Raw genomic sequence first — 25,524 nt, 5'->3', positions numbered from 1 at the left:
GCAACAAAGAGTAGCCCCTACTCGCTGCAACTAGAGAAAACTCAAGCAAAGCAATGAAGACTTAGTGCAGCCAAGAATAAATAAATAAATAACATAAATATCATTTATTAAAAAAATAGCTGAAGGAAGAGGAGAAACTGTGCACAATTACTGAGTCCATGCTCTACAGCCTATAACTGCTACTGAGCCCACATGTGGCAACTACTGAAGCCTGCAGGCCTAGAGGCTGTGTTCTGCAACAAAGAGAATCCACTGCAGTGAGAAGTCCATGCACTGCAATGAGTAGGAGCCCCTGCTTGCTACAACTAGGGAAAAGCCCTCATGCAGTAATGAAGATCCAGGGCAGCCAAAGATTTTAAAATAAAACAATAAAATAAAAAAATAAAATTATTAAAAAACTATCAAAATTTCAGTTTCAAAATTGATAAGGAAGGAAAGAAAAAGGAAATAAGTAATAGAAATGTTACTTTTCTTTTTAATCCTCCACAAAAGTTTCTGATTATTTTGTTTTATTTGCAAATAAAACAAAAATGGTAACTGAAACACTAAACTGTTAAAGTATGCATCAGAAAAAACTCAAAACAAATGAACACTGCAAAGAGAAGACAATGGAATCTCTTTGCTTAACAGCATTCAAATCTATTCATGTAAATCTAGTAATGAAGTTACTGATCTCTAAATCAGGGTTCTAAGAAAGTTTTATGTCTTAGGAACAAAAGACTTGGACATATAGGATCATCAGTCAATGTCTTACCTTATTCCAGGTTTAAGGAAAGTTATATGAGCTAGGTGCTCCAAGTGACATGAACAAATAATATTTTAATTTTAATTTTATGGGATACTAAACAAATCAGAAAGTGAGTAAAAGACCCTGTGAATCACCTCAAATTTAGATCACATTCCTGTGGATTCCAAAACGCTACACTACCCAAATCAATGACCGCAATTATGTAAACATAAAAAGAAACATGTGCCAAAATCCCATAAGAGGATGCATTTTTAAAGTTGAACAGTTCTTAACAAAAGTAAAACTAACATAGCCTAAGATTATACAAAACTCAGATGCATAAACATATTTAATGTAAAGTGAAGGAAGACCTACAATATATTAGAATAATACTATGAGATCAAACTTGTGACATGTAAAGTGAAGGAAGACTTACAATAGATTAGAATAATACTATGAGATCAAACTTTTGAGAGTCGATTAAGAAACTGTATTCCCTAAGAAGAGGGCTAAAAAAAAAGAAAAAAAAAAAAAGAAGAGGGCTTGTTGTCTGCCAGTGTTTTTGTAAACTCAAGAGAGACAGATGATATGTTGCTGTTTTGATTCTTTACCATCTGAGCCACCAGGGAAGCCCACTTTTTCAATAAATGAGGGCAAATATTTCTGAAAGTAATTTTAAAATTTAAAGTGATTTTAATTTTGAAAACTTTATAGGTTGGTTCCCCTAGAAGGGACTGGACTTGTTATAGCACCTTGCTTATTAGAATAAGACTGCAAATATATTACTAAGTTAAAAGAAAATAGTATATTAAAATACATGGTCTGTATTCCTTAGAACATGCTAAATTACTTTACTCCCAAATGATAATGAGATTCTGGCACTTTGGTGTATCTGATATCAAAACTTTAACAAAATGTTGCTTTTATTTAAAAACCTAAAATGTTCCTCATGTGTAATTATTTGTTACAGATAAAATAAAGTACATTCATCATATCTTTTACAAACGTATACATACCACCATTAGAAGAATATGATCTATTAATTGGAAAATGTGGAGCATCTCCTTCATTAATTAGCCTCAGATCTTGTTCTCTTTGTAACTCCCTGATTATTCCATCAAGAATGCTCTCATCTTGATCATTGGTTTGTTGCCCAATTACCTGTTCTACTACTTCACCATCACCTAAATCAGACCAAAGATATAACGCCACAAAATTATTTACATTTCTGTATACCATAAGTAGAGTAAAATCAAGGTCAATCTATAAGTTGCTAGACAAATAATTTTTAAAGGATTAAAATGAAAATAAAACATAGAGCAAACAAAATATTTTTAAAGAGCTTTTAAGTATGTCAGCTTGTGTATTTAACTTAACCAACGTCCCCAATGTTAGACATTTTGATGAGGACCTTCTCATCTTACAGGAAAAAAAAAAGTGATTAAATTATTAAGAATGAATTTTCTCTGGAATATTCAAAGCTAAAAGTTGTGTGCATGCTCATTTGCCCAGTCATGTCTGACTCTTTGTGATTCTATGGACTGAAGCCCATCAGGCTCCTCTGAAGCTAAAAGTTAAGAGTAAATATTTGAGTAAGGTTTTAATAAGTTCAACAGCAAATACCGAAAATGCTTTGCATCTTTCATGAGAACTTCCTTTCTGAAAGAAATCAAAATTACGGTCTTTATAATATTGTTTCTTTGATAACATCTCAGTAGACAGATGTGAGGGCTTCCCTGATAGCTCAGTTGGTAAAGAATCCGCCTGCAATGCAGGAGGGCCTGGTTTGATTCCTGGGTCGGGAAGATTCCCCTGGAGAAGGGATAGGCTTCCCGTGTGGCTCAGCTGGTAAAGCATCCGCCTGCAATTCGGGAGACCTGGGTTCCATCCTGCAATGCAGGAGGGCCTGGTTTGATCCCTGGGTTGGGGAGATCCCCTGGAGAAGGAAAAGGCTTACCTACTCCAGTATTCTGGCCTGGAGAATTCCATGGACTGTATAGTCCATGGGGTCACAAAGAGTCAGACATGACTGAGTGACATTCACTTTCACTTTTCATACATTTGAGTATAATTTTTTTTTCTTATAATGAAATTCAATTATTACATCCAAATGAAAATTTTATTTATTTCTATTATCTTTTTCTTTCTTAACTACATCTTAGACCTGTTTTTCATCTTGTCTTCTAGTCAGAGTAAATGGTATCTGTTAAGAGTAGCCAAGTGATCAGATCTTACAGGAAACAAAATATGATAAAATATAGATTTTTAAAATTCATATGTTTTCAGCTCTACCTCCTATTTAATATTCATACATTTCCTCCTTGTTTAATTTAATATGACATCAATAAAGTAACTATTATCACATGTTTAACACCATTTCATTGCTCTATAAATCTTTATGAGAGAATATAAAAAGGATATGTAACATTTCATTCTATAAAGGTCAAGTCTTAATTTGTAAGTAAGGATATAAAATTCCATTTGCAAATAAATAACTCATTGCCTCATAGTTGGAAGAAAACCTACAAGTAACAAACTAACATATCAAGACATTTTGGTGTCAGGGTGGGATGGAGGCAGTATACCTAAGGGAAACACGTTAACCAAAAGGGTTGTTTTTTTAATGTCTTTTTCTACTATGCTCCCATCATGCATCACACTCATCACTGTGTCGTCAACATCCTCCAATACTACTGTTATTTAAACACTTAGCATTCTCCTCCCGAACACTAAATAATTCTTTACATTTCAAACATGAGGGTGGTGGGTAAACAGCCACCTTCCAGTTTATAGTTCTTTGAATTTCCTCTTCTTCAGTCCATTAACTATGTACTCTCAAATTAAAATACCAATACTAAGAGCAGTAGAATTTCACCAATTATAAAAGCTTGACACACTGAAGTTACTAAATTTAATCATCACTTTTGTGGTTCAGTCACTCAGTCATGTCTGACTCTTTGTGAACCCATAGATTGCACCCACATGGAGTGCAGGAAGCATAGACTTCCCTGTCCTTTACCATCTCCTGGAGTTTGCTCAAATTCATGTCCATTGAATCAGTGATGCCATTGAACCACCTCATCTTCTGTCACCCTCTTCTCCTCCTGCCCTCAAACTTTCCCAGCATCAGGGTTTTTCCAGTGAGTTGGTTCTTCACATCAGGTGGCCAAGGTGTTGGAGCTTCAGCATCAGTCCTTCCAATGAATATTCAGGACTGATTTCCTTTAGAACTGAATAGTTTGATAACCTTGCAGTAAAAGGGACTCTCAAGAGTCTTTTCCAACACCACAGTTCAAAAGCATCAATTCTTCAGCACTTGGTCTTTTACGGTCCAACTCTCACATCCATACGTGACTACTGGAAAAACCATAGCTTTGACTATACAGACCTTTGTAGGCAAATTAATGTCTCTGCTTTTTAATGTGCTTTCTAGGTTTGTCATAGCTTTCCTTCCAAGGAGCAAGTATCTTTTCATTTCACAGCTGCAGTTCCTGTCTGCAGTGATTCTGGAGCCCAAGAAAATAAAGTCTGTCACTGTTTCCTTTGTTTTCCCATCTATTTGCCATGAAGTGATGAGACCATATGCCATGATCTTAGTTTTTTGAATGCTGAGTTTTAAACCAGCTTAAATTATCACTAAAATTCAGTTCTAAAAGCATCAGGATCATACACATGTTCAGGTTTCTAAGGAAGCAGGTCAATACATTCTCTGCTTCAGTGTACTCTTGTTTGCCCTAATCCATTATCTGTGTCTAGATGAGATAAACAATGTAAAAAATTACATTGGTAAGGTAAAAAGTTCTATGCCACTGAAAATTAATAAGGTATCAGATAAAATATAGGGCTTCCCTGGTGTCTCAGATGTAAAAAATCTGCCTGCAAAACCTGGGTCAGGAAGATCCCCTGGAGAAGGGAATGGCAACCCACTCCAGTATTCTTGCCTGGAAAATTCCACAGACGGAGGAGCCTGGTGGGCAATAGTCCATGTGGTCACAAAGAGTTGGACATGACTGAGCAACTAACACTTTTCACTTTCAGGTAAAATATATTATAACCTACTACATAGTTTAGCATGGGGATATATTACAGAGAGAAGAGTAAGTTCAACACTTTACAAAACGTTTTAAATTTGATTTTGTTGATAACATACCATTAGCCACATATCCCAGCTGTGGTATAAGTTGTTCATCTTTACAATTTTCCCGTCCTGGTACCAGTCTTTGAAATTTTGTGGGATGAGGATTTCCATCAACATCCACCAAGAATGGTGGAGGCATGAGATGAGGAGCTTGTTGGGTTTGTTCATCCAATACATAGTTGTTGGCATCACGGATAAGAGGTCGATAATCAGTATGGAAGAACATCTGATCTGGAATCTTTATGATAGACTTTTAGTATTTAATGTGCACAGGAAATTTATTAACAAGCATTTATTTTCATTCCTAGAGCATGTTTGTTTTTCAAATCAGACAATTTTTCCATTATCTATATACTCCTCTATTGTCATGTGTTCTCCCTAGGTAGAAGTGAATCACCTAGATCATAATGTTATTTTTCTCCACAAAACCCTATAATATATATTATTTTCTGGCCCTTCCCTATCATATTTCTCCAATTAGGATAAGAGGAAGCAAAACAATAATGTAGTAGATAAAGTTAGTTATTTTTAAGCTGCAAAAAACTGACAAAGAACTAATCTCAAAAATATACAAGCAACTCCTGCAGCTCACTTCTAGAAAAATAAACGACCCAATCAAAAAATGGGGCAAAGAACTAAACAGACATTTCTCCAAAGAAGACATACAGATGGCTAACAAACACATGAAAAGATGTTCAACATCACTCATTATCAGAGAAATGCAAATCAAAATCACAATGAGGTACCATTTCACACCAGTCAGAATGGCTGCGATCCAAAAGTCTACAAGCAATAAATGCTGGAGAGGGTGTGGAGAAAAGGGAACCCTCTTACACTGTTGGTGGGAATGCAAACTAGTACAGCCACTATGGAGAACTGGAAATAGAACTGCCTTGTGACCTAGCAATCCCACTACTGGGCATACACACCAAGGAAACCATAATTGAAAGAGACACGTGTACCCCAATGTTCATCACAGCACTGTTTATAATAGCCAGGACATGGAAGCAACCTAGATGTCCATCAGCAGATGAATGGATAAGAAAGGTGTAGTACATATACACAATGGAGTATTACACAGCCATTAAAAAGAATACATTTGAATCAGTTCTAATGAGGTGGATGAAACTGGAGCCTATTATACAGAGTGAAGTAAGCCAGAAAGAAAAACACCAATATGGTATACTAACACATATATATGGAATTTAGAAAGATGGCAACAATAACGCTGTATGCGAGACAGCAAAAACAGACGCAGATGTATAGAACAGTCTTTTGGACTCTGTGTGAGAGGGACAGGTGGGATGATTTGGGAGAATGGCATTGAAACATGTTAATATCATATATGAAACGAATCGCCAGTCCAGGTTCAATGCATGATACAGGATGCTTGGGGCTGGTGCACTGGGATGACCCAGAAGGATGGTATGGGGAGGGAGGTGGGAGGAAGGTTCAGGATGGGCAACACATGTACACCTGTGGCAAATTCATGTTGATGTATGGCAAAACCAATACAATATTGTAAAGTAAAGAAAAAAACCATACAAACTTTAATAACTATTTTTCTTGCTTGTTTTTATTCAAACAAGAATAGACAGAGTATAATATAAATGGTGAGACAGGTAAATATCAATGCATGAAAGACACAAAGGTGATTAAGTATCAACATGAACTCAAAGACTCTAGTTCTTTTCCAACTCCAAGATTCTATCATCTATCCTAAACTAACAGCTAATAAAATAAAAGAAACCAATTAAATTAGCTTCCAAAGTATTTTAATAAGATCAATAATAGGTAAAATAAACATTCAGTAATGAGCTGTTTATTCCTAATTTAGGATAAGTAAAGGATGTAACCTGGTCAAGTTATTCTCTTATTACACCTAAAAGGTAGTACAGAGAGAGAACATGTACTAAGCAAGAGTGTATCTTAATAGTACTTTGAACTGCCAAGCCTTATATTCTAGCAGTGACGAAAAATTTTACAAAAAAAGGCAACTTTGTTATTTTATATCTATTGAAACATAGTGACCTTTATTAACCATAAAGCTTCAAATAAGATGTATGAATGATACAATCAAAAATCGCAATCTATAACAACAATTAAGTATACTAACCTTTTCATAGTATTTACTGCATCCAAATCCAAAAAGCAGCAAATGCCCATGTGAATCAGTGCAGGCAAAATGATTACCATCTGGTGAAAATTTACAGTCAAACACTGCACCATGGCCTTGGCCTTCAATCTGAAATTTAGAAGTCACCTTAAGTCACCTTAGGAGGTAATTTTCAAACAATAAGTAGTCAATAGCTTCTAATTGCTAATATTATGGATTCTGTGATACATCAACATTCCAATGTACTCTCTGACTTCTGTAACCAGAATCATACTGTAATAGTAAAGCTCTGAAAGAAATTAGGGAGTTTTAATATGAAATGCGTCGTATCAAACATTACTAGCAATGCCCTAACTGAAGAAGGACTGCATGAATGACTGAGGAGAATATAAAAGACCTAAACACAACCAGATTAATAAAGGTGCTATTTCAGGAAAGTCAAGATATTATCTTCATATTTAAACTGCAAATCAAACTTTAAAAAAACCATCCTAAAATTAAAGCACACAAATCAATCTCACTGACAAAAGACAAAGGGTATTAAAACTCTGAATCTGTATAAAGCCTATAAAAGGGAGCTCAAAGGCCAACAATTTAGAAATATTTAGTCAGAACTATTTTTCAGAAAGGAACAATAAATATGGGAAATATGAGTATTCTCATCACCATAGGAGGGTGTTCAACTGGGAGAAGAGATACTTCACCGTATTTTTCCATTGTTTGTACAAAATATATTTTAGGAGTATCCACATCTCCAATTCCATGTGTGCCAACTTCCTGATTACTAACTAAGCTATATAGGATTTACCAGAGACAGATACAATACAGTCACTGTTGTGATTCATTCATTAGGATTATAGTTTAAACATTAAATTTTTTGTAATTTTGTTTACTGTTAAATCCAAATGCTTATTCAATTTGAGTTTCTAGAATTAACAGCTGGGAAACAGAATTTAGAAAATGTTAACACCACAAAACAGAGACACCCTGAAAGGCGTAATTCTCAATTGGCCTTACTCTCAGATCTTGAGTCATCCTCTAAGTTATTATATGGATTTAAACAGGGTGCAAGAGGTTCCTTGACACTAAGTATACTTTAATTACCAAATTATCATAGTCTGCTTTTTTATCAACTAAGCATAGATTGGGCTTCCTTTGTTGCTTAACTGGTAAAGAATCTGCCTGCAATGCGGGAGACCCAGGTTTGATCCTCAGGTTGGGAAGATTCCCTGGAGAAGGGAAAGGCTACCCACTCCAGTATTCTGGCCTGGAGAATTCCATGGACTGTATAGAACATGGGGTTGCAAAGAGTCGGACATGACTGAGCGACTTTCACAAACATAGATTTCCCTTACCATATTAAAATAATTCCGAATTTTGGTCCCCCGGTCAAGGTCCCAAACAAAAATGTTCCCATCATGACCTGCTGAAAGTATGATCCTTTGATCAAATGGATGTGCTTCCAAAACAAATACTTCATCATCATGTCCCTGTGATAAAATCAATATTAAAAATGAAAAGCAACATTGAATATCTGTCTTATTTGGTTAATAGATCTCAGGATATCCTATCAATCTAATTCAGGTGAATTCATGTATGTAAATTTAACAGCATTTACAAACATGGACACTACAAGAAATAGATGTTAGAGTTCCTTATATGTTTAAATGCTAATTTCATAAAATATGGCTTCCTTGATAGCTCAGTTGGTAAAGAAATCCCCTGCAATGCAGAAAACCCCAATTCAATTCCTGGGTTGGGACGATCCACTGGAGAAGGGATAGGCTATCCACTCCAGTGTTCTTGGGCTTCCCTTGTGGCCTACAATGTGGGAGACCTGAGTTCAATTCCTGGGTTAAGAAGAACCCCTGGAGATCTTCCCTACTCCAGTATTCTGGCCTGAAGAATTCCAGAGACTATATAGTCTAAGGGGTCTCAAAGAGTTGGACACAATTGAGCGACTTTCACTTTCACTTCATAAAATATTCAATAGACAGAAGACCTGAAAGGTATTTGAAATACAATCCAAAATCAGGCCTCTGAAATGGAATTCATATTTCTAGGACTTTGCTATTAAAAGGTCACAGAATATGTGACAAACAAAATCTTTTATTAAATTCTGACACAGTGATAACAGACAAACCATTATTCTTCATCCAGTACTTACTGATATTCATATTGTATCATGGGAGGACCTATGATATGTTCAAAGTATAGTTTGCCTTTTTTACCTTTATCTACTTTATACTTGAAGGTTTCATTTAATATTCTACCTGAAAATGCTGCTAAAAAAAAATAGTAAGTTTGAAAACCAACGTTCCTATATTTCCCCAGTAATAAATCAATATCAGCATCTCTACAGATTTTAGATCAGGAGTCTGGAAACTTTAGGCCAACTAGCTCCCCAATGTTTCTGGACAGACAGCTTAAGGAATGGTTTTTACATCTTTTAAAAGGTGGTAAAAAATGAAAGAATATTCAACAGAGACCATATGTTGCTTGCAAAACTGAAAATATTTACTATCTGGCCTCTTAAAGAAAAAGTTTGTCAACACCTAATTTAGATCACTGTTCATTTTTGTTAAAATTCTCGGCCAGAGAGTACAGGCTCCAAGTTTTAGAGAAGCATGTGGGACATCCTGAAATTGCTTTTCACTTAGGAACATATCAGCATATTACATGTCAGGAGCTTCCAGAAATAATCACATGTTGTGAACCTAAAAAGTGCATTCTACCCCAAATCATTGCATAAAAATAGAAAAGTAACCTGCCCTACTACCATTATGTTAAAAAATGTAGCTTATTAAAAAGTAACTTCAGAATGTCTCAAAATGAAAAGTGGAAGATGAAGAGGTAAAATTCATTTCGATAAATAACAACAAAAAACTTTTTTCCCAATGACTATCAAAAAAATTATTTCTCTGTCATAACAAAATCTCTTACTGAATATCCAATTTGATATAGTAAATACTTTCTCAGGTTCCTAATCAGTAAGCAGTAAAATTACTCTGTTAAAGTCAAATGATAATGTTGCAACTATATCAGCGTACATTAGGAAAGAGAGATTTTTAAATAGGGGGTTCCATTTTTGGTCCTTGGTCATGAGAAACAAAACCTAGTCAGATTCTTAAAGATTTATCATCTGCCCTATTTATTTATTAAGCACACCTCTATTTCCACCACTACCATACAAATGCAAATTATCATTAAGGCCCATCCTATCATAGAATCCTACAGTATACTCAGAGTCATCCTTATCTCATTCCAATCTATTCTCTCTACTCTGTTGCTACAATTAGGAGGCAGTTTTCAAAAGCAAAATTCACATGCCATTCCTTTGCTTTTAAACCTTTTCATGGTACCTATTGGTCTCAGGATAAATCCTACAAGACCTTGCATGGTCTGGCCCCTGCCTGTTTCTCCTCCTATCAGGTGATACTCTTTCTGCTCTCTGTGCTTTAGCCAAAAAATTGGTTTTCACCTCCTTTCTACCTCAAGACCTTTGTACATGCTTTTCCCTCTTCTTGGAGGGAACTTTCAACCTCCTCACACATGTAATTTACCAAATATTTATTGATCCCCTACCATGCTGAGACAGAAAATAAACAAACAAAAAATTCAGTAAGAAAATACTAGGTAGTGGTCAACGCTATGATGAAAATAAAGCAAGACGATGACTGGGAGGCTACCCATGATTGTTTGCTAAGGAAGGCCTTGTCAAGGAGGTGACATTTAGGATGAGAGCTGGGAAATTTTACCTATCTTACAAATCTTAACACAAGCTTCACCTTCTCAGGAAGCTTTCTCTGACCCTTCCAGACCAAGTTTGGTTATCCTACTAGAAACTTGCGTTGTACTCTTCTTAGCACTTATTTGATTAAATGCTTGTTTCTTTGTTTCATTTAATAGGCTACAAACTCTAGAAGGATAGGGACTCTTTAATCTACTATTTAAACCTATCTCAGTGGCTGGAACAATGGATACTCAATAAGTATTTGTTGAATTAAAGAACTTCACACCCTAGTAAGACTCTGGTACACAAATTCTAGACCTGTAGCCACTGGCCACATATGGCTACTAAGCATCTGAAATGTGGCTAGTGGAAACTGAAATGGTGTGTAAACTTAAAATACACACTAGATTTCAAAGATTTAGTATGAAAAATGTCAACAATTTCAATAATATTTCTTATATCATGTTGAAAATCTACTATTTTGTATATACTGGGTTAAATAAAGCCAGCTCTACCCTTAAAAACAACTAAAAAAATCCCAACTCATGTTATGAATAAATAATTTATATACCCTTGACTGCATATGATAACATAATGAGTAAATAAATATGGGAAAAGATCCCGAAAAGTTTTCATACCTGCTTTTAATAGCTACACCATGAGCCATCCTTATTTTGTAGATATGTCAACAAAGGTACTTTGAATAATTCTCCAAGCAACAGTAAGCCATAGAAAGCAAACTAGAAAACTTAAAATTTCCTGTCTTCTAGAATAATGCCCTTTTCGATCATTTTTAATTATTCCACAAATAGAATACTTACGGATAACGTATGAAGAAGTTGGCCTGTGATAGAATTCCATACTTTCAAAAGGAAATTGTTCACTGCAGTAATAACTGTGGTGTCATATCGATCCCAGGCCACCATAGTCACCTTAAGTTTAGTGACCTTGTCTTCTCCAGATGGCAAATTGTTCCTAAACAAAATAATTTCGGGGTTAATAGATATTTAAACAAAGGAGCATCTAAATAGCAAATTATGAAAAAAATCTCTCTAAGAGCATGCAACTTTTTAGATTAAAAAAATCCTAAACTCTATCTTTAATTACACATGAAATAAAATAATAAAAGTATTAATATCACATAGGGCAACATCTATAGGCTTATTTTATGGTGGAAAAAAATACAAAATGACAAAAATTTTATAGTTAGCTAAATGAGAACAATAAAAAAGTGAAGTTAGAAAGGAATTTTCAGATATCTTGAAAAGTAAAATACAAGGTCAGGTTGGCTACCAGAAAATATGAGGAAAACATAATTAAATGGACACTTTATTCTTTTAAATATTCATTTTTTGAAACTAAAGTAGGTATACAAAAAAGCAGTAAGAAATTTAGTTAATTGATTTAATCAAATGACATTATCAGTAGCTGACTATGACTACAAAGTTGATTCTATATTGTTGTTAATGGGAAAATAATTAATTTCAGGATCATACCCTAAAGAAACTGTTGTATCCTAAAGAGGTAATTAATGTATCTTCTAGTTAACAGTGAAGATGATGAAATGTAATTCTGATTAACTATATTTATAATGTTGAGTAGGAATACTAACATATGAAACATAAAGGTATTCTCAGTAAGTCAGAGAAATATCTAAAAATATGATGACATTTAATACAGACAACCCTCAAAGTTGTCTAGTATAAAAAAATATAAAAATGACTTATAGAAAACTAGGACAGAGAATGATTCTATAGGCATTAGTAAAGCACAGAGATCTTTGGATCACAAGAAGTTTGAATGAGTCAGATATATTCCTATCATCCAATCTGTCAATCAATGGTTAAAGACAGTGTTCTTAGAGACTAAACACAGATACAAATTTCTACCAATTAACTCCAAATTAAAAAGATTTATTTTCATTATTAAATAGAATACAATAATGTAAAAGATACTATACCATAAGAGAATCATTAAAATATCTAACATCCAATCTTACCCAGTCATTTTAGTAGCCATATCTAGTACTATACTCTTCCATTCTTGTTGCTGATATTGCCAAATTCTTGCTGTTCCATCTCTACTTCCACTAACAAATCTTAAACTGCAAAGAAACAGTTAAAATATTCTTATTACCTTTCTCTAGAATGAAAATCACTACTTTTCTAATTATAAAAGTAATACATTCATCCTCATATACTTCTGTGGATAATGAAAGTGGTGCACTTTGGGAAGCAGTTTGGCATTCCTCAAAATGATAAACAGTACCACGTGACTCAACAATTCTACTCCTCCATTAGTATATAAGAGCGATGAAAACATAAGTCCACAGAAAAACATGTACACAGATATTCATTGTATTATTCATTATATTTCAAAAGTGATGACAACCCAAATGTTGATCAACTGATAGATGGATAAACATATTTTATAGCCATACAATCAAATTCTTGACAGCCATAAAAGGAAATCAAATTCTTATACATGCTTCAACATGGATGAATCTTGAAAACATGCTAAGTAAAAAAATCACAAAAGACCAAATACTGTATGATTCCATTTATATGAAATATCAAAAATAGGCAAATCTGCAAAAATAAAAAGTGGATTAATGGTTGTTCAGAGCTGAAGGTAGGGGTGTAGAAAGATGGGAAATTGAAAGCTAAAGGGTATGGATATGGGAATTCTTTTGGGGGCAATGACAATATTCTAGGGATTTGGGATTAAGAGATGCAAACTATTATGTATAAATTAGATAAGCAATAAGGATATAAGAGTAAAGCATGGAGAAATATAGTGATTACAATAACTTTAAATAAAGCATAATCTATAAAAATATTGAATCACCATCTTTTATACCTGAAATTAATATAATCTTACAAATCAAAAATATTTTAATTAAAAAATAAAATAAAAGTGATCATAGTGAAGGCTGCACAGTCCTGGGAATATACTTAAAACACTGAATTTTATGTGGAATGCATCTCAATAAAACTGAATAAAAATACATTCATTAACCTATAACTATAACCTATAACCTACCACTATCCATAACTTAGTTTCTATTCTTTCAGACTTTATATAGACACATACATTTATATATTCCCACTACAGGGAATAGAATTACAGTATAAAGGAAGATCCCTTGGAGGAGGGCATGGCAATCCACTCCAGTATTCTTGCCTGAAAGGTCCCATGGACAGAGGAGCCTGTGACCATAGGGTCACAAAGAGTTGAACATGACTGAAGCGACTTACCGCACACACACACACACACACACACACACACACACACACTGATTTACACACACACACACACACACACTGATTTATAGTGTTTTTCCAGATGGTGCAACTAGAGTTTGCATGCCACAACGAAGATGGAAGATCCCACATCCCAACGAAGATGGAAGATCCCATATCTTATGTGTTATACAAATATCTACATATATTTTATGCATTCATGGCATACCTTTCTCTTAATATTTTCAATATTTCTAAGCTATGTGATTTGTCTGAGTTTTTTCAAATTATCACAAATCTCCAAAAAGTTTTCTAATGTATTAATTTAAAAAAAGCATGCATAAGTGGACCTGCACAGTTCAAACCTGTTTTTCAAAGGTCAACTTTATTTTGTAGATATATTTCTCTGTTTACAAATATAAATATTACCATCCCTTTCAATAATTATTCAACAATATGGATCTATCAAAATTTAATCAACCACTTAATAATGAACATTTTTACTATTTCCAGTCTTTGCCATTATAAATAATGCTGTGATGAATATCTCTGTACACATCTTCGTGAAACCTTATATATATCTTTGCTGAGTCAAAGGGCAGGCACATTTTTTTTAAAGAAAAGCTTGTTCCAACTTCAGATTTGGCCATAGATGCGCACACTAGGAGCTGTCAAATCAAAGACATTTTCCTAGTTTAATGGCATAATGGACTCTTTCGTGAAGAATTTATACTTTTGCTGCATCTTTTCTCTGTAATATTCCCCTTTCAGGGTGGGCACATTTTGAAAGCTTTTGACATACTGCCAAATTATTTCCCTAAAAAGTTCTTTTTTAAAAAACAATTTACAGTTATCATCAAGGTTGTGGGACAGTGCTTATTTTTCCTAAACCCTTGGCAATACTGGATGCTATGATTCTTCAATATCTTGGTCATTCTGAAAGAAAAAATTGTTATTGTTATTCTAAATTGTATTTCTCTTGATAATTAGTAAAATTGGACATCTTTTGATATATGTACTGGCCACATAATTTAGATAAAATAATGTTTTGCATTTAAGGAAAAAGGTAAAGAATTTTAAAAATTCAGATACTCCTAGTATGAAAGAAGAGTAGCTATACAAACCTTTACATGTATACTCAGTATGGTACAATAAAACAACCTTAAAAATTATTTGAAGGTTTTTTCATTCCTAATAAATATATCACTCTTGGTGAATCATTATTATTTACTCTTGCATTGAATGAAGATGAACACAATCATCACAGTAATCACCGGTGTTTGAAAAGTATTTAATAGTAAAACATGGTCCTCACATAATGTCCTTATAGACAGATATGGATACAAATTTATGCCAAGTGGATAAATTTTAAAATCTATTTTAGGTCAATCTGTAGGCCAAGGCAGAAAGTTATCACCTTCTGGGGATGATACATTTGATAGGGTGCAAGAATACTTGTATATAATTTCTGAGTTAACAGACATAGGAAATGTGATACACACTTACAGTAGAGACAATAAACAATCTAGATATTCAGAGGAAGACAAGATAGCTAAAATCTCGAGGAGTCAGGAAGGGCTTCAGGTAGGGTATGAACCTTAAAAGAAAGATAGAACTTAGAAAAGAAAAAGAGACAGTAAGAAGGAAATAAAAGGAAGGAGAGAAGGGAAAGGGAAGACATAGGAGGGACAGAACGGGAGTAAAAGGAAGTAGGGTATGATTATTCCTGGTAGGAGGTAAAGTATAAGCAAAAGAATGGATGAGGGAATGCATATGGACTATAATAATAATGATGATTAAATCAACTGGGCTGGATCTGAGTATTTAAATAGGGAATAGTAGATGAGAAAAGAATGTAGGCCTAAGTCAAGTTGTAGAGAATTCTGAATGCCAGGCTAAAACATTTGAATTCTATCCTATAGACAAAGAGGAAACACTAAAAATTTCTGAATAGAGCAAAGTTAATCTGACAGAAATGGATAAGACACATTTAGAAGGGAGAAGAATATTGAAGGTAATGGGTCAAATAATGGAATTCTTGACCAAGGTGGATGATAACAGAAAGGGAAAAAGCAAAAAAAAAAAAAAAAAGAAAGAAAGAAATCATTCATACAGGAAGAACTGATAGACTATGGCTACTATTTGGATGGGAGCTTAGAAGATCTGGGATGAGAATGTCATCAAAAAGAGACAACAGCTTTCAGTTTAACTAGAGAGAAATAAAACATCTATAGTAGAAGTAGCTTTTTCTGAAGACACAGAGGTAAAATATGTGAAACATCTGTTTATACAGATATGTACTACATAATTACCTGTCTCCATTGTTACAGAACTGAACAGCAACAACTTTGTCCTAAGACATAAAACAAAAGGTTTGTGATTAGAATTAATTTATTTTTAAAATTAATAAAGTACTCTTTTCCTCAAATTCACATGCAAAAGTATCATTAAGTGGATTTTTTAATGTTATAATTTTCTTTTAAAAAAACTCTAATTTTCTTTAAAGAAAATTAATGAAGACTGAAATTATTAACTAAGGAGGAATAGTTATCAGCAGTAATTTGAGACAAACTTGTTTCCAAACATAAGAAAATCTGTTTCTAAACCATAATCTCAAGAGACAAGGTAGTTCTGAATAGATATTAGTTTATTATATTCCCCCATAATAAGACAACACACTAAAATGCCACTTTAAAATAATTCATTTAATAGTAGTTGAACTAAATTTTTCACTTAACATTTTTTTAATTTCAGAAAACAAATCAGTCATTTGCTGTTTCTCACATGGTTATTTAATTATTTTATAATGAATTCATTTGACAGTCTTTAGGTATCTTAATTTAGATACTGTTGTTTGAATCTTCCTTTATCACTAAACTATACTTACTACAAATATAATGTGTACTGTAGTGATTATACTATAGTAATGTACCTTCAAATGTGGTAAACATTTTCACAAACCACAATTATTGAACTAAATTTGAACTTAACTTCTTTTAATTTTCTTCATTTGTACTTAAATTTTAATAAAAAGCTCAGATACTAAATGTCTTCATATTTAGTTATTTTTTCATTTTAAAAACACATTAAACCATCTTCATATGTTCAGACATATCTGTGATTCCCACTGTTCCATGATTTCACTGAGTATTTTTATTTGATAGATTCAGGACTCTCACTGTGGGTTCCAATAACTGGTTTTAGATGTTATGAAAGGACATCTTATTTTCAATGACTAACAGCTGCCACTAATTTCAACAGGGAATGTTTAAGTTTTCTGACTTTTTTATCTGGGCCTCTGCCAAAAAACCCTCTACCAATCAATTTTTCTTCATCTTTTCTCCCTCAATTATTTCCCATTTATTTACTACTTCCTCTTTTCTCAGCTCTCAATAAATTTGACCATACTGTATACACACCTTGCTTGGGTGGTAACTGTAAAGATGTCTCCTTTGTGTGGTCTAGCACAACTGGATTTTTCCTACTGGATAGTCTCAACATATTTCCTAAGTTTTTATATTTCACAATTTAAATAATATTCCAGGATTTTAGTATCTATGAATAAGTTACAGCAAGGTGAGAGCTCAGCTTGGTTCAGTAACTCTTCATAAACTGAATATTCAATTATGTTCATATGATAAGACAAAAGCAGGAGGCTGTTTCCAAAAGTTCAAGGAAAAAGTTTCTAACAGGGGTCTCAGTTTTACTCAAATTTCAGGAACATGAGTGATTCTGGAACTCACAAAGTATCTTTTTTAAAAAGTTATCTTTCAGGGAAATTTTGTGTTTTACTGATATGTACTAACACTATTCCAAATCATTTAAGCATGAAAAGTAGTAGGAACAGTAATAGTAAGACTTATAAAGCTGAGTACTTTCAGATGCAGACTATATAGCTTTGACAATGAGGAACACGAGATCTACAGTGAGTTGAAACAAATACTCCCATATTCAACAGTAAACAACTGTCTGGAGAAGAAGGTAAGGAAATAAAGAGGAGGAAGAAGTAAAAGGTATACAGGGAAATAAATAAATAATGGCTCCAAAATTTCTTGTAAATGTCACACAACAGTGGAGAGAGCTTGAGAAGAAAAGTCCCAGGTACCAATGGCTGTCACCCTAGTATAAAGCTTCCCTGTATGGAAGGCTGTTGTTGACAGTTAAATGGGATTAGATTTCAGGAGTCTCATGGCATTCTGAAAATAATCAAACTAAGACCAATGAGCTAAGTTCAGTAAAAATAATTTTTTTCCTAAGATGCACCTTAATATGTCTTTTAATAAGTAGACTTCAAAGTAACAAACAGTTATATGATTAATAAAGCAGGCTAAAAGATGATTTTTTTAATAAATTATTACTATAACATATATTTTTCCCTTCTCATATAATCAGAAATTTTCTTAAATACTATAAGCATACTAAATTCAGAATTTCATACCAATCTTCACCACTCAAAAGAAATCTTACCATACAGGTTTCAGGACCAATCTATATTAAATTAGAGATCAGCAAAGAAGAAAACCAGCTTTCCATGGTGTTTAAAAACAAAGCATGATATTTAAGTTTTTCATTTTGTTCTTACCGTATGTGACTCTAACTCGGCAATTTTCTCAGGGATCTCAGAACCTAAATAATATATTCTAATCACATGGTCAGTGCTACCTGTTGTAATGAACATACCACCTAGAGGATTAAAAACAAACAAACATTTAAGAAAATTATACCAAGAAACTTTAAAAACCCTCTGATTGCTTCCTTAGTTATACTTTATTAATAAAAAAGTCTTCAACAAACACAAAGTTATCTTCTACCTATTAAAGGCATATTAATATTTTAGAAAAAAATAAGTAAAAACTCAAGAAAAACAAGAGGAATATTTAAGGAACAAGGAATATTTAAGGAACAACTATATCACTCACCCAATAAAACCACAACTTTTACACCAAATACAGGCCTTTGAATCATAAACACTAAAAGCCTTGAGGAATTCATTTCTTTATATCTCATAAAAACATAATGTTCCAAAATTATTTATAAAATAATCTATATTTACAATTCTCTGTATAGTGGCTATAGTGGTTAAGGGTGAAAACTAGCAGCTTTTGGGATGATGAAAAAAATTCTAGAGATGGATGCTGGTAATGTATGCAGAACAATGTGAATGTACTTAATGCCATAGAACTGTACACTTAAAAATGTTTCTTAAAATGGTAAATTTAATGCTATATTTTATGACAACAAAAAATAGAAGGTTAATTACCATACTCTTAACAGCAGTAGAAAAGCAATGTTTACATACTGAGAACGGGTCTTCTATATGGAGCCACAGTACATGTTTTCTGAAAATTCAGGGTAGGATTTTCATGTTGAATTGTGTGTGAGTGTTGGGGGAAGGCTGTACTTTTTACCAACTAAATTCATTGTTACATAAAAATACATTAATTGTAAATAGGAAAAAAAACTCAAATTCTATTTATGTTAATTAGAATCCACAAAGGTCTATTATAACATGGTTCACATTTTTAGTATGTGTCTATTAATTCTCAAACATATGCATTTTTCTCCACAAAACTGAAAAATATTTTACAATTGAAAAATCTTTTATAACTGGATTATTCAATATTTTAGGTACTCAAAACACTCAATTTTTATACATACCAGAACTGAAAGATGAACAAGATATCTGAACTCCAGGTCTAGATCTCTCAGTAAATTTCACTGGGCGATCTCTAAGAGAAAAGTAAGATGTTTTTATTCTTTATCATGTTCTTTTAATGTACAAGAATTTTAGCACACTGCTAGACATTGACAGATTTATCATCAATATTATAGAAACCACAAAACTGAAGTAGTCAATAGGTACTATTTCCACTATTGAAGTTAAAAATGCATTTAAACTTACAAACATACTTTATGCTACCAGTATTGTTATTTTAGCTTTACAAATAAGTTACCATGTTACTTACTAACATCATGAAGAAAAGTTCAAGGTGTTCTTACCACGGTAAGAAATGAAACAAATACTCCTTATCAGAATTTTGTGTATAGTCTCTTCAACATTGGTTTCATAAAAAATTTACTCTAAAATCTCTAACATCCAATTGAAGTGAGTATGGATGTGTACACACACAACCCATGCACACACAATTTACATATTCAATACATGAACTATCAAGAATCTCTCAAGATGATAAAGAAAAATGAACATTCTTTTCATAAAATTTTTAACAAAACTCTAAACTTACTTAAACTTCATTGTTTTCACATGCCACTGCCAGAAACAAATTGTTCCATCAGCACCAGTAGAAGTGAGGTATCTGGTTGTGCCTTTAGTTGATGGACAAAACTGGAAAAAGAATTCTAATTAAAATAGAAACCTTTCATGTTTCAACTTAATTTCAGTTTCAAGAAATTAGTTATTTAAATTTCCTAGATTAATGGATATCTCATTAAAAACTAAAATATCAAAAAACTGTAGAGAAAGTCAGTCATTTAATTTAGGATGAAATATTTTAGTCCTAAAAACACTTATTTAAAATTATTCAATATAACTTAAAGATTATTATTTCACTGCTTTTAATGGAGAAAACACAAAGTCATTACTAGCTAAACCATTATAAATCTGCTGAATACATGCTTATATAGCAACAACATAAAATTTTTATAGTTCACCTGAAAAAGGCATCAAAAGAAAATCTAAAAATCAGTAACTAGGAAGGTACAAGTCTAAGTGTTTGGGTTTTAACATTTTAAACTCTAAACTTCAATGAAGTACAATGGAAATTTTGGCATTTTTAAATCTAAATCATTTTCATGTACATGGATAACATAAGTCAAATGTCTGTATGTATCATTGTGGAAAAAAGATTTAAAAATATAAATTGAGTTGCCAATTTGAAGTATGACTACTATCCTAGATAAACCACAGATGGTCTTAGTCACATAGGATTCTCAAGCTCTAACTCTCTGTATTTTACACATCCTCAGAAGAGAATAAGGGAAAAGTCAACTGCATTCCTGATGTCTGTGACACAGGAAGACTGAAAATCAAACCAGGGTCTCGAGCATGCCCATGAGTTTTAAAAATCCCAAATGAGGAATTTCCTGGCAGTCCAGTGAGGAATTTCCTGGCAGACTCAGTGCTTTCACTGCCGTATCCTGGGTTCAATTTCTGGTTGGGGAACTAACATCCTATAAGCCATGCAGCATGGCCAAATAAATAATTAAAAAAATAAAAATTCCAAATAAACATAATGAATACCTTCCACTGAGATGAAGATTAAGGATCAAGATGAATATGACTTGAATAAATTTTAAACTCAAATCAAAAGCAAATAATCATTATAGGTATTAGAAGTCACTTATTTAGTTTTCTTGTTTGGAAGCACAGAACTTCTAAAGACTACAAAGCTTAAATCAAACAAAAAATACCAATTAATATTATCCATTAAGAGCTGATGAACAGTAAAGAAACCAGTGCTCAGGTAGTACACTTATATATTCATTTCTGAGCTACAGAAGCTTGCATCAGAAAGCTTAATCCACAATCTATAGCAGAAGCCTCCAAATCATAGCCTACATACCAAATCCAGTTTCCTGCTTGTTTATGTAAATAAAGTTTCATTGGTACACAGTCACCTTAAACTGGCTATGGCTGCTTTGCACTGCAACAGCAAAGTAGTTGCTGCTGCTGCTGCTTCTGCTGCTAAGTCGCTTCAGTCATGTCCGACTCTGTGCGACTCCATAGATGGCAGCCCACCAGGCTCCCCCAAACCTGGGATTCTCCAGGCAAGAACACTGGAGTGGGTTGCCATTTCCTTCCCCAAGGCATGAAAGTAAAACGTGAAAGTGAAGTTGCTCAGTCTGAAATAGAGGCCATATGGTCTGCAAAGCCTAATATATTTACTATCTGGCTGGTGAATATGCTGATCTAGGATCTACAGGAATGAGACAATAAAATATGAAATAGTATGATTTTATGCAGATGACACCACCTTTATGGCAGAAAGTGAAGAAGAACTAAAGAGCCTCTTGATGAAAGTGAAAGAGGAGAGTGAAAAGGTTGGCTTAAAGCTCAACATTCAGAAAACGAAGATCATAGCATACGCTCCCATCACTTCATGGCAGATAGATGGGGAAACAGTGGAAACAGTGGCTGATTTCATTTTTCTGGGCTCCAAAATCACTGCAGATGGTGACTGCAGTCATGAAATTAAAAGACACTTACTCCTTGGAAGGAAAGTTATGAGCAACCTAGACAGCATATTAAAAAGCAGACACATTATTTTGCCAACAAAGGTCCATCTAGTCAAGGCTATGGTTTTTCCAGTGGTCATGTATGGATGTGAGAGTTGGATTATAAAGAAAGCTGAGCACCGAAGAATTGATTCTTTCGAACTTTGGTGTTGGAGAAGACTCTTGAGAGTCCCTTGGACTATAAGGAGATCCAACCAGTCCATCCTAAAGGAGATCAGTCCTGGGTGTTCATTGGAAGGACTGATGTTAAAGCTGAAACTCCAATACTTTGGCCACCTTATGTGAAGAGCTGACTCATTGGAAAAGATCCTGATGCTGGGAAAGATTGAGGGTAGGGGGAGAAAGGGACGACAGAGGATGAAATGGTTGGATGGCATCATTGACTCGATGGACATGGGTTTGGGTGGACTCCGGGAGTTGGTGATGGACAGGGAGGCTTGGCATGCTGTGGTTTATGGGGTCACAAAGAGTCAGGCACAACTGAGTGACTGAACTGAACTGAACTGATTAAGTTTGAAGAAATACTAAAACCTTTATTATCCTCATTATACTTTAACTTTTTCAATCACAAAGGGGAATTCAGTCCATAAATGTATCTATTTTTGTATTTAATGTATTTTTAATTAATTTATTTATTTACTATTTTTGGCTGCTCTGGGTCTTCATTACTATGCATGGGCTTTCTCTAGTTGCAGTAAGTGGGGACTACTCTTCATTATGGTGCATAGGCTTCTCATCATAGTGGCTTCCCTTGTAGAGCATAGGATCTAGGCATGCGGGTTTTAATAGTTGTAGCTTGCAGGCTCTAGAGTGTGGACTCAGTAGTTGCGGCACCTGGGCTTAGCTGCCCTGCAGAATGTGGGATCTTCTAGGAACAAGGACTGAACTCATGCTCCCTGCATTGACAGGGAGACTCCCAACCACTGGACTACCAGGGAAACCCCATTTTTGGGTTGTTTTTAAATGAGAAATCATGTTTAAGATTATAAAATTAAAAACACATGTGTATTTCTGAATATAATTTTCATAACATTAAAATTACAATTTTATTTTAATACATAGTTATTGAAGAAAAGCTAGGAAATATAGAAAAACAGAACAAAAGCTATTCATAATCCCACTATCCAGAGGCAACCACTATTAACACCATACCATATTACTTCAATTTGATTTAAAAAAGAAAGAAACTGAAAAAATAATAATATACTACAATGTTAATAGAGACAATCAGCAAAGAATAAAGCATATAGAATGCATGCTAAATGATGATTATTACTATGAACAAAAATGAAAGAGTGCTGGTAGGAGTAATGATTTACAATTTTAAAATAGTAAGTTAGTCAGAGAAAGTTTCCCTGGGAAAAGTGACAGGCATTTCCATTATTTAGAAAGTAAGGGAATAAGTCATATGACCAAAGAGGACCATTTCAGAGATATAAAACAGCAAAAGCAAGGGCAGAGGTGTAGCTAGAGTGGTTTAAAGAAGCAGCTAAAGCAGAATGATAACAAGCAGTAGGAGATATGGTCAAAGAGAGCAATGGGCCGAGAATGTAAGGTTTTGTGGGTCACTGTAAAACCTTCAGCTTTAACTCTGAGTTGGGAGGCTATTAAAGGTTCTGAGCACCAGTGACATGATTTAATTTCCTTTTTTTAAACCTCCATCTTAAAATCACTTATGCATCTATGCAGAGGCTAGACTCAGGCAGGAAAGAGGGATGGGAAGAAACAGGAAGATCAGTTAGAAGTCTGTTTCAATAATATAGGTCACAAATGATGGTGGTTTGAAATAGGTAGTAATGACAAAGGTCATGAGAATTTGTTCAGATTCTGGATATATTTTGAGGGTAGAGTAAACATGATTTGCTAACAAGTTAGATATGTGATATAAGAAACAAAAAGTCAGGGATGACTACTCTGAGCAACTGAAAGGATGAAGTTGTCATTTGTTTATATGGGAAAAGGTTTGGGAGGAGCAAATCTGAGAAAGGAAGACAGGGGTTCAATCTTGAAGATGTTGAGTTTGAGATGCCTTGCAGACATTCATGTGATGATGCCAACTAGGTAATTGAATGTACAAGTATGGAGCTAAAAGATAGGCCCCAAGATGGAAGTACACATTTGGAGTCATCAGCTTACAGATGAAATTTAAAGCCATGAGACTTGATGCGATCACTAAGGGAAAGAATGTTATAGAAAAGAGGTCCATACAAAAACAACACAAAAAAACAAAAACAAAAGAGGTCTATGGATCTCTAGGGCACTTACACACACAAATGAAATGAGATAGAAACTAGCAAATGAAACTATGATGGAGCAAAACAGTTCCATAAATATTTTCAGTAGTAACAAATATTCATAGTTTTCATGTTGTATAAGCCTATCTCCAAATTTCAGAAATAGTCTGTCAGATAGGATGGTGAGAACATAAGAAACTAATAATATCCCAAAACAAAATCCAATAGATAATTTCAAACAATCAAAAATTTGATGTATGGTGGGAGGGGGGTTCAGGGTTGAGAACTCATGTACACCTGTGGTGGATTCATGTCAATGTATGGCAAAATCAATACAGTATTGTAAAGTAAAAAAATAAATAAATAAAAATTAAAAAAAAGAAAAGAAAAATAAAAAAATAAATTTTCAAATCCAATATACATTGAACCCAATTCTTGGAACCCAATTCTAGTACCTCATAAATAGGTGATATATTACTTAAATATTAAAACAAAAATTGCCTGGCATACTTATTAGTGACTAAAGAACAAAGAAAATTCAATTGGAGTAATTATCTCATCCACAAAAGTGGTCTCGTTGACCAAACTAAAAGACAGTGTCAAAAGGATTCTTCTGTTTTGCTGTCAACACAAAGAAGAAAACAAAGTTCTTTGGGGAGTATCTAGAACTTTCACTACCAATGTCTGGTAAAAACACTATATGGACAAATATTTAAAAAGCTGATGTATATCAAACATCAAGTTGGAATAAATTCATGAAAATAAGAATAAAAATTTCCCTAAACTACACACACACAAAATCTGAACTGACAAACATTTTGCATTAAATATTAACACAAAGTATGCCAATATTCAAGTTAGAACCTGTTCATATCCTGCCTAAAAGGTATCAGTGTTCCTTAAGGCAATTCCAAGTCTTGTCCTTTGTTCATAAATACAAATGAGATAAATAATATGTCTTACACTGTACTCAAAAAACCTTTTCAATAACTGTTTTACTTATTTCTGAACAGAACAGATTTATATGAAAAAGGAACTTTAAAATAAATACCTGTCTGCAAGATAGGGACAAAGCCCT

The 25,524-nt window shown here is 33.7% G+C and overlaps 1 protein-coding gene across 1 annotated transcript in view; it reads right to left on the bottom strand.

Moving 5' to 3' along the window:
• Positions 1-25,524, bottom strand: part of BRWD3 (bromodomain and WD repeat domain containing 3) — a 155,668-nt gene that overhangs the window by 72,333 nt on the left and 57,811 nt on the right. The window contains exons 9-18 of the mRNA XM_040265636.1: positions 20,202-20,302; positions 19,615-19,685; positions 18,539-18,639; positions 16,269-16,309; positions 12,714-12,818; positions 11,536-11,689; positions 8,337-8,471; positions 6,982-7,110; positions 4,878-5,103; positions 1,744-1,911 (exon numbers count right to left, since the gene is read on the bottom strand). Of these exons, the coding sequence (XP_040121570.1) occupies positions 1,744-1,911; positions 4,878-5,103; positions 6,982-7,110; positions 8,337-8,471; positions 11,536-11,689; positions 12,714-12,818; positions 16,269-16,309; positions 18,539-18,639; positions 19,615-19,685; positions 20,202-20,302 (1,231 nt within the window). The remainder of the gene's footprint in view (positions 1-1,743; positions 1,912-4,877; positions 5,104-6,981; positions 7,111-8,336; positions 8,472-11,535; positions 11,690-12,713; positions 12,819-16,268; positions 16,310-18,538; positions 18,640-19,614; positions 19,686-20,201; positions 20,303-25,524) is intronic.

This window comes from Oryx dammah, unplaced genomic scaffold (genome assembly GCF_014754425.2).
Source record: "Oryx dammah isolate SB20612 unplaced genomic scaffold, SCBI_Odam_1.1 HiC_scaffold_23, whole genome shotgun sequence".
In the NCBI taxonomy this organism is placed as follows: Eukaryota; Metazoa; Chordata; class Mammalia; order Artiodactyla; family Bovidae; genus Oryx; species Oryx dammah.
Note: the sequence above shows the minus strand (reverse complement) of the source record. Positions and strands in the feature narration are given on the sequence as shown.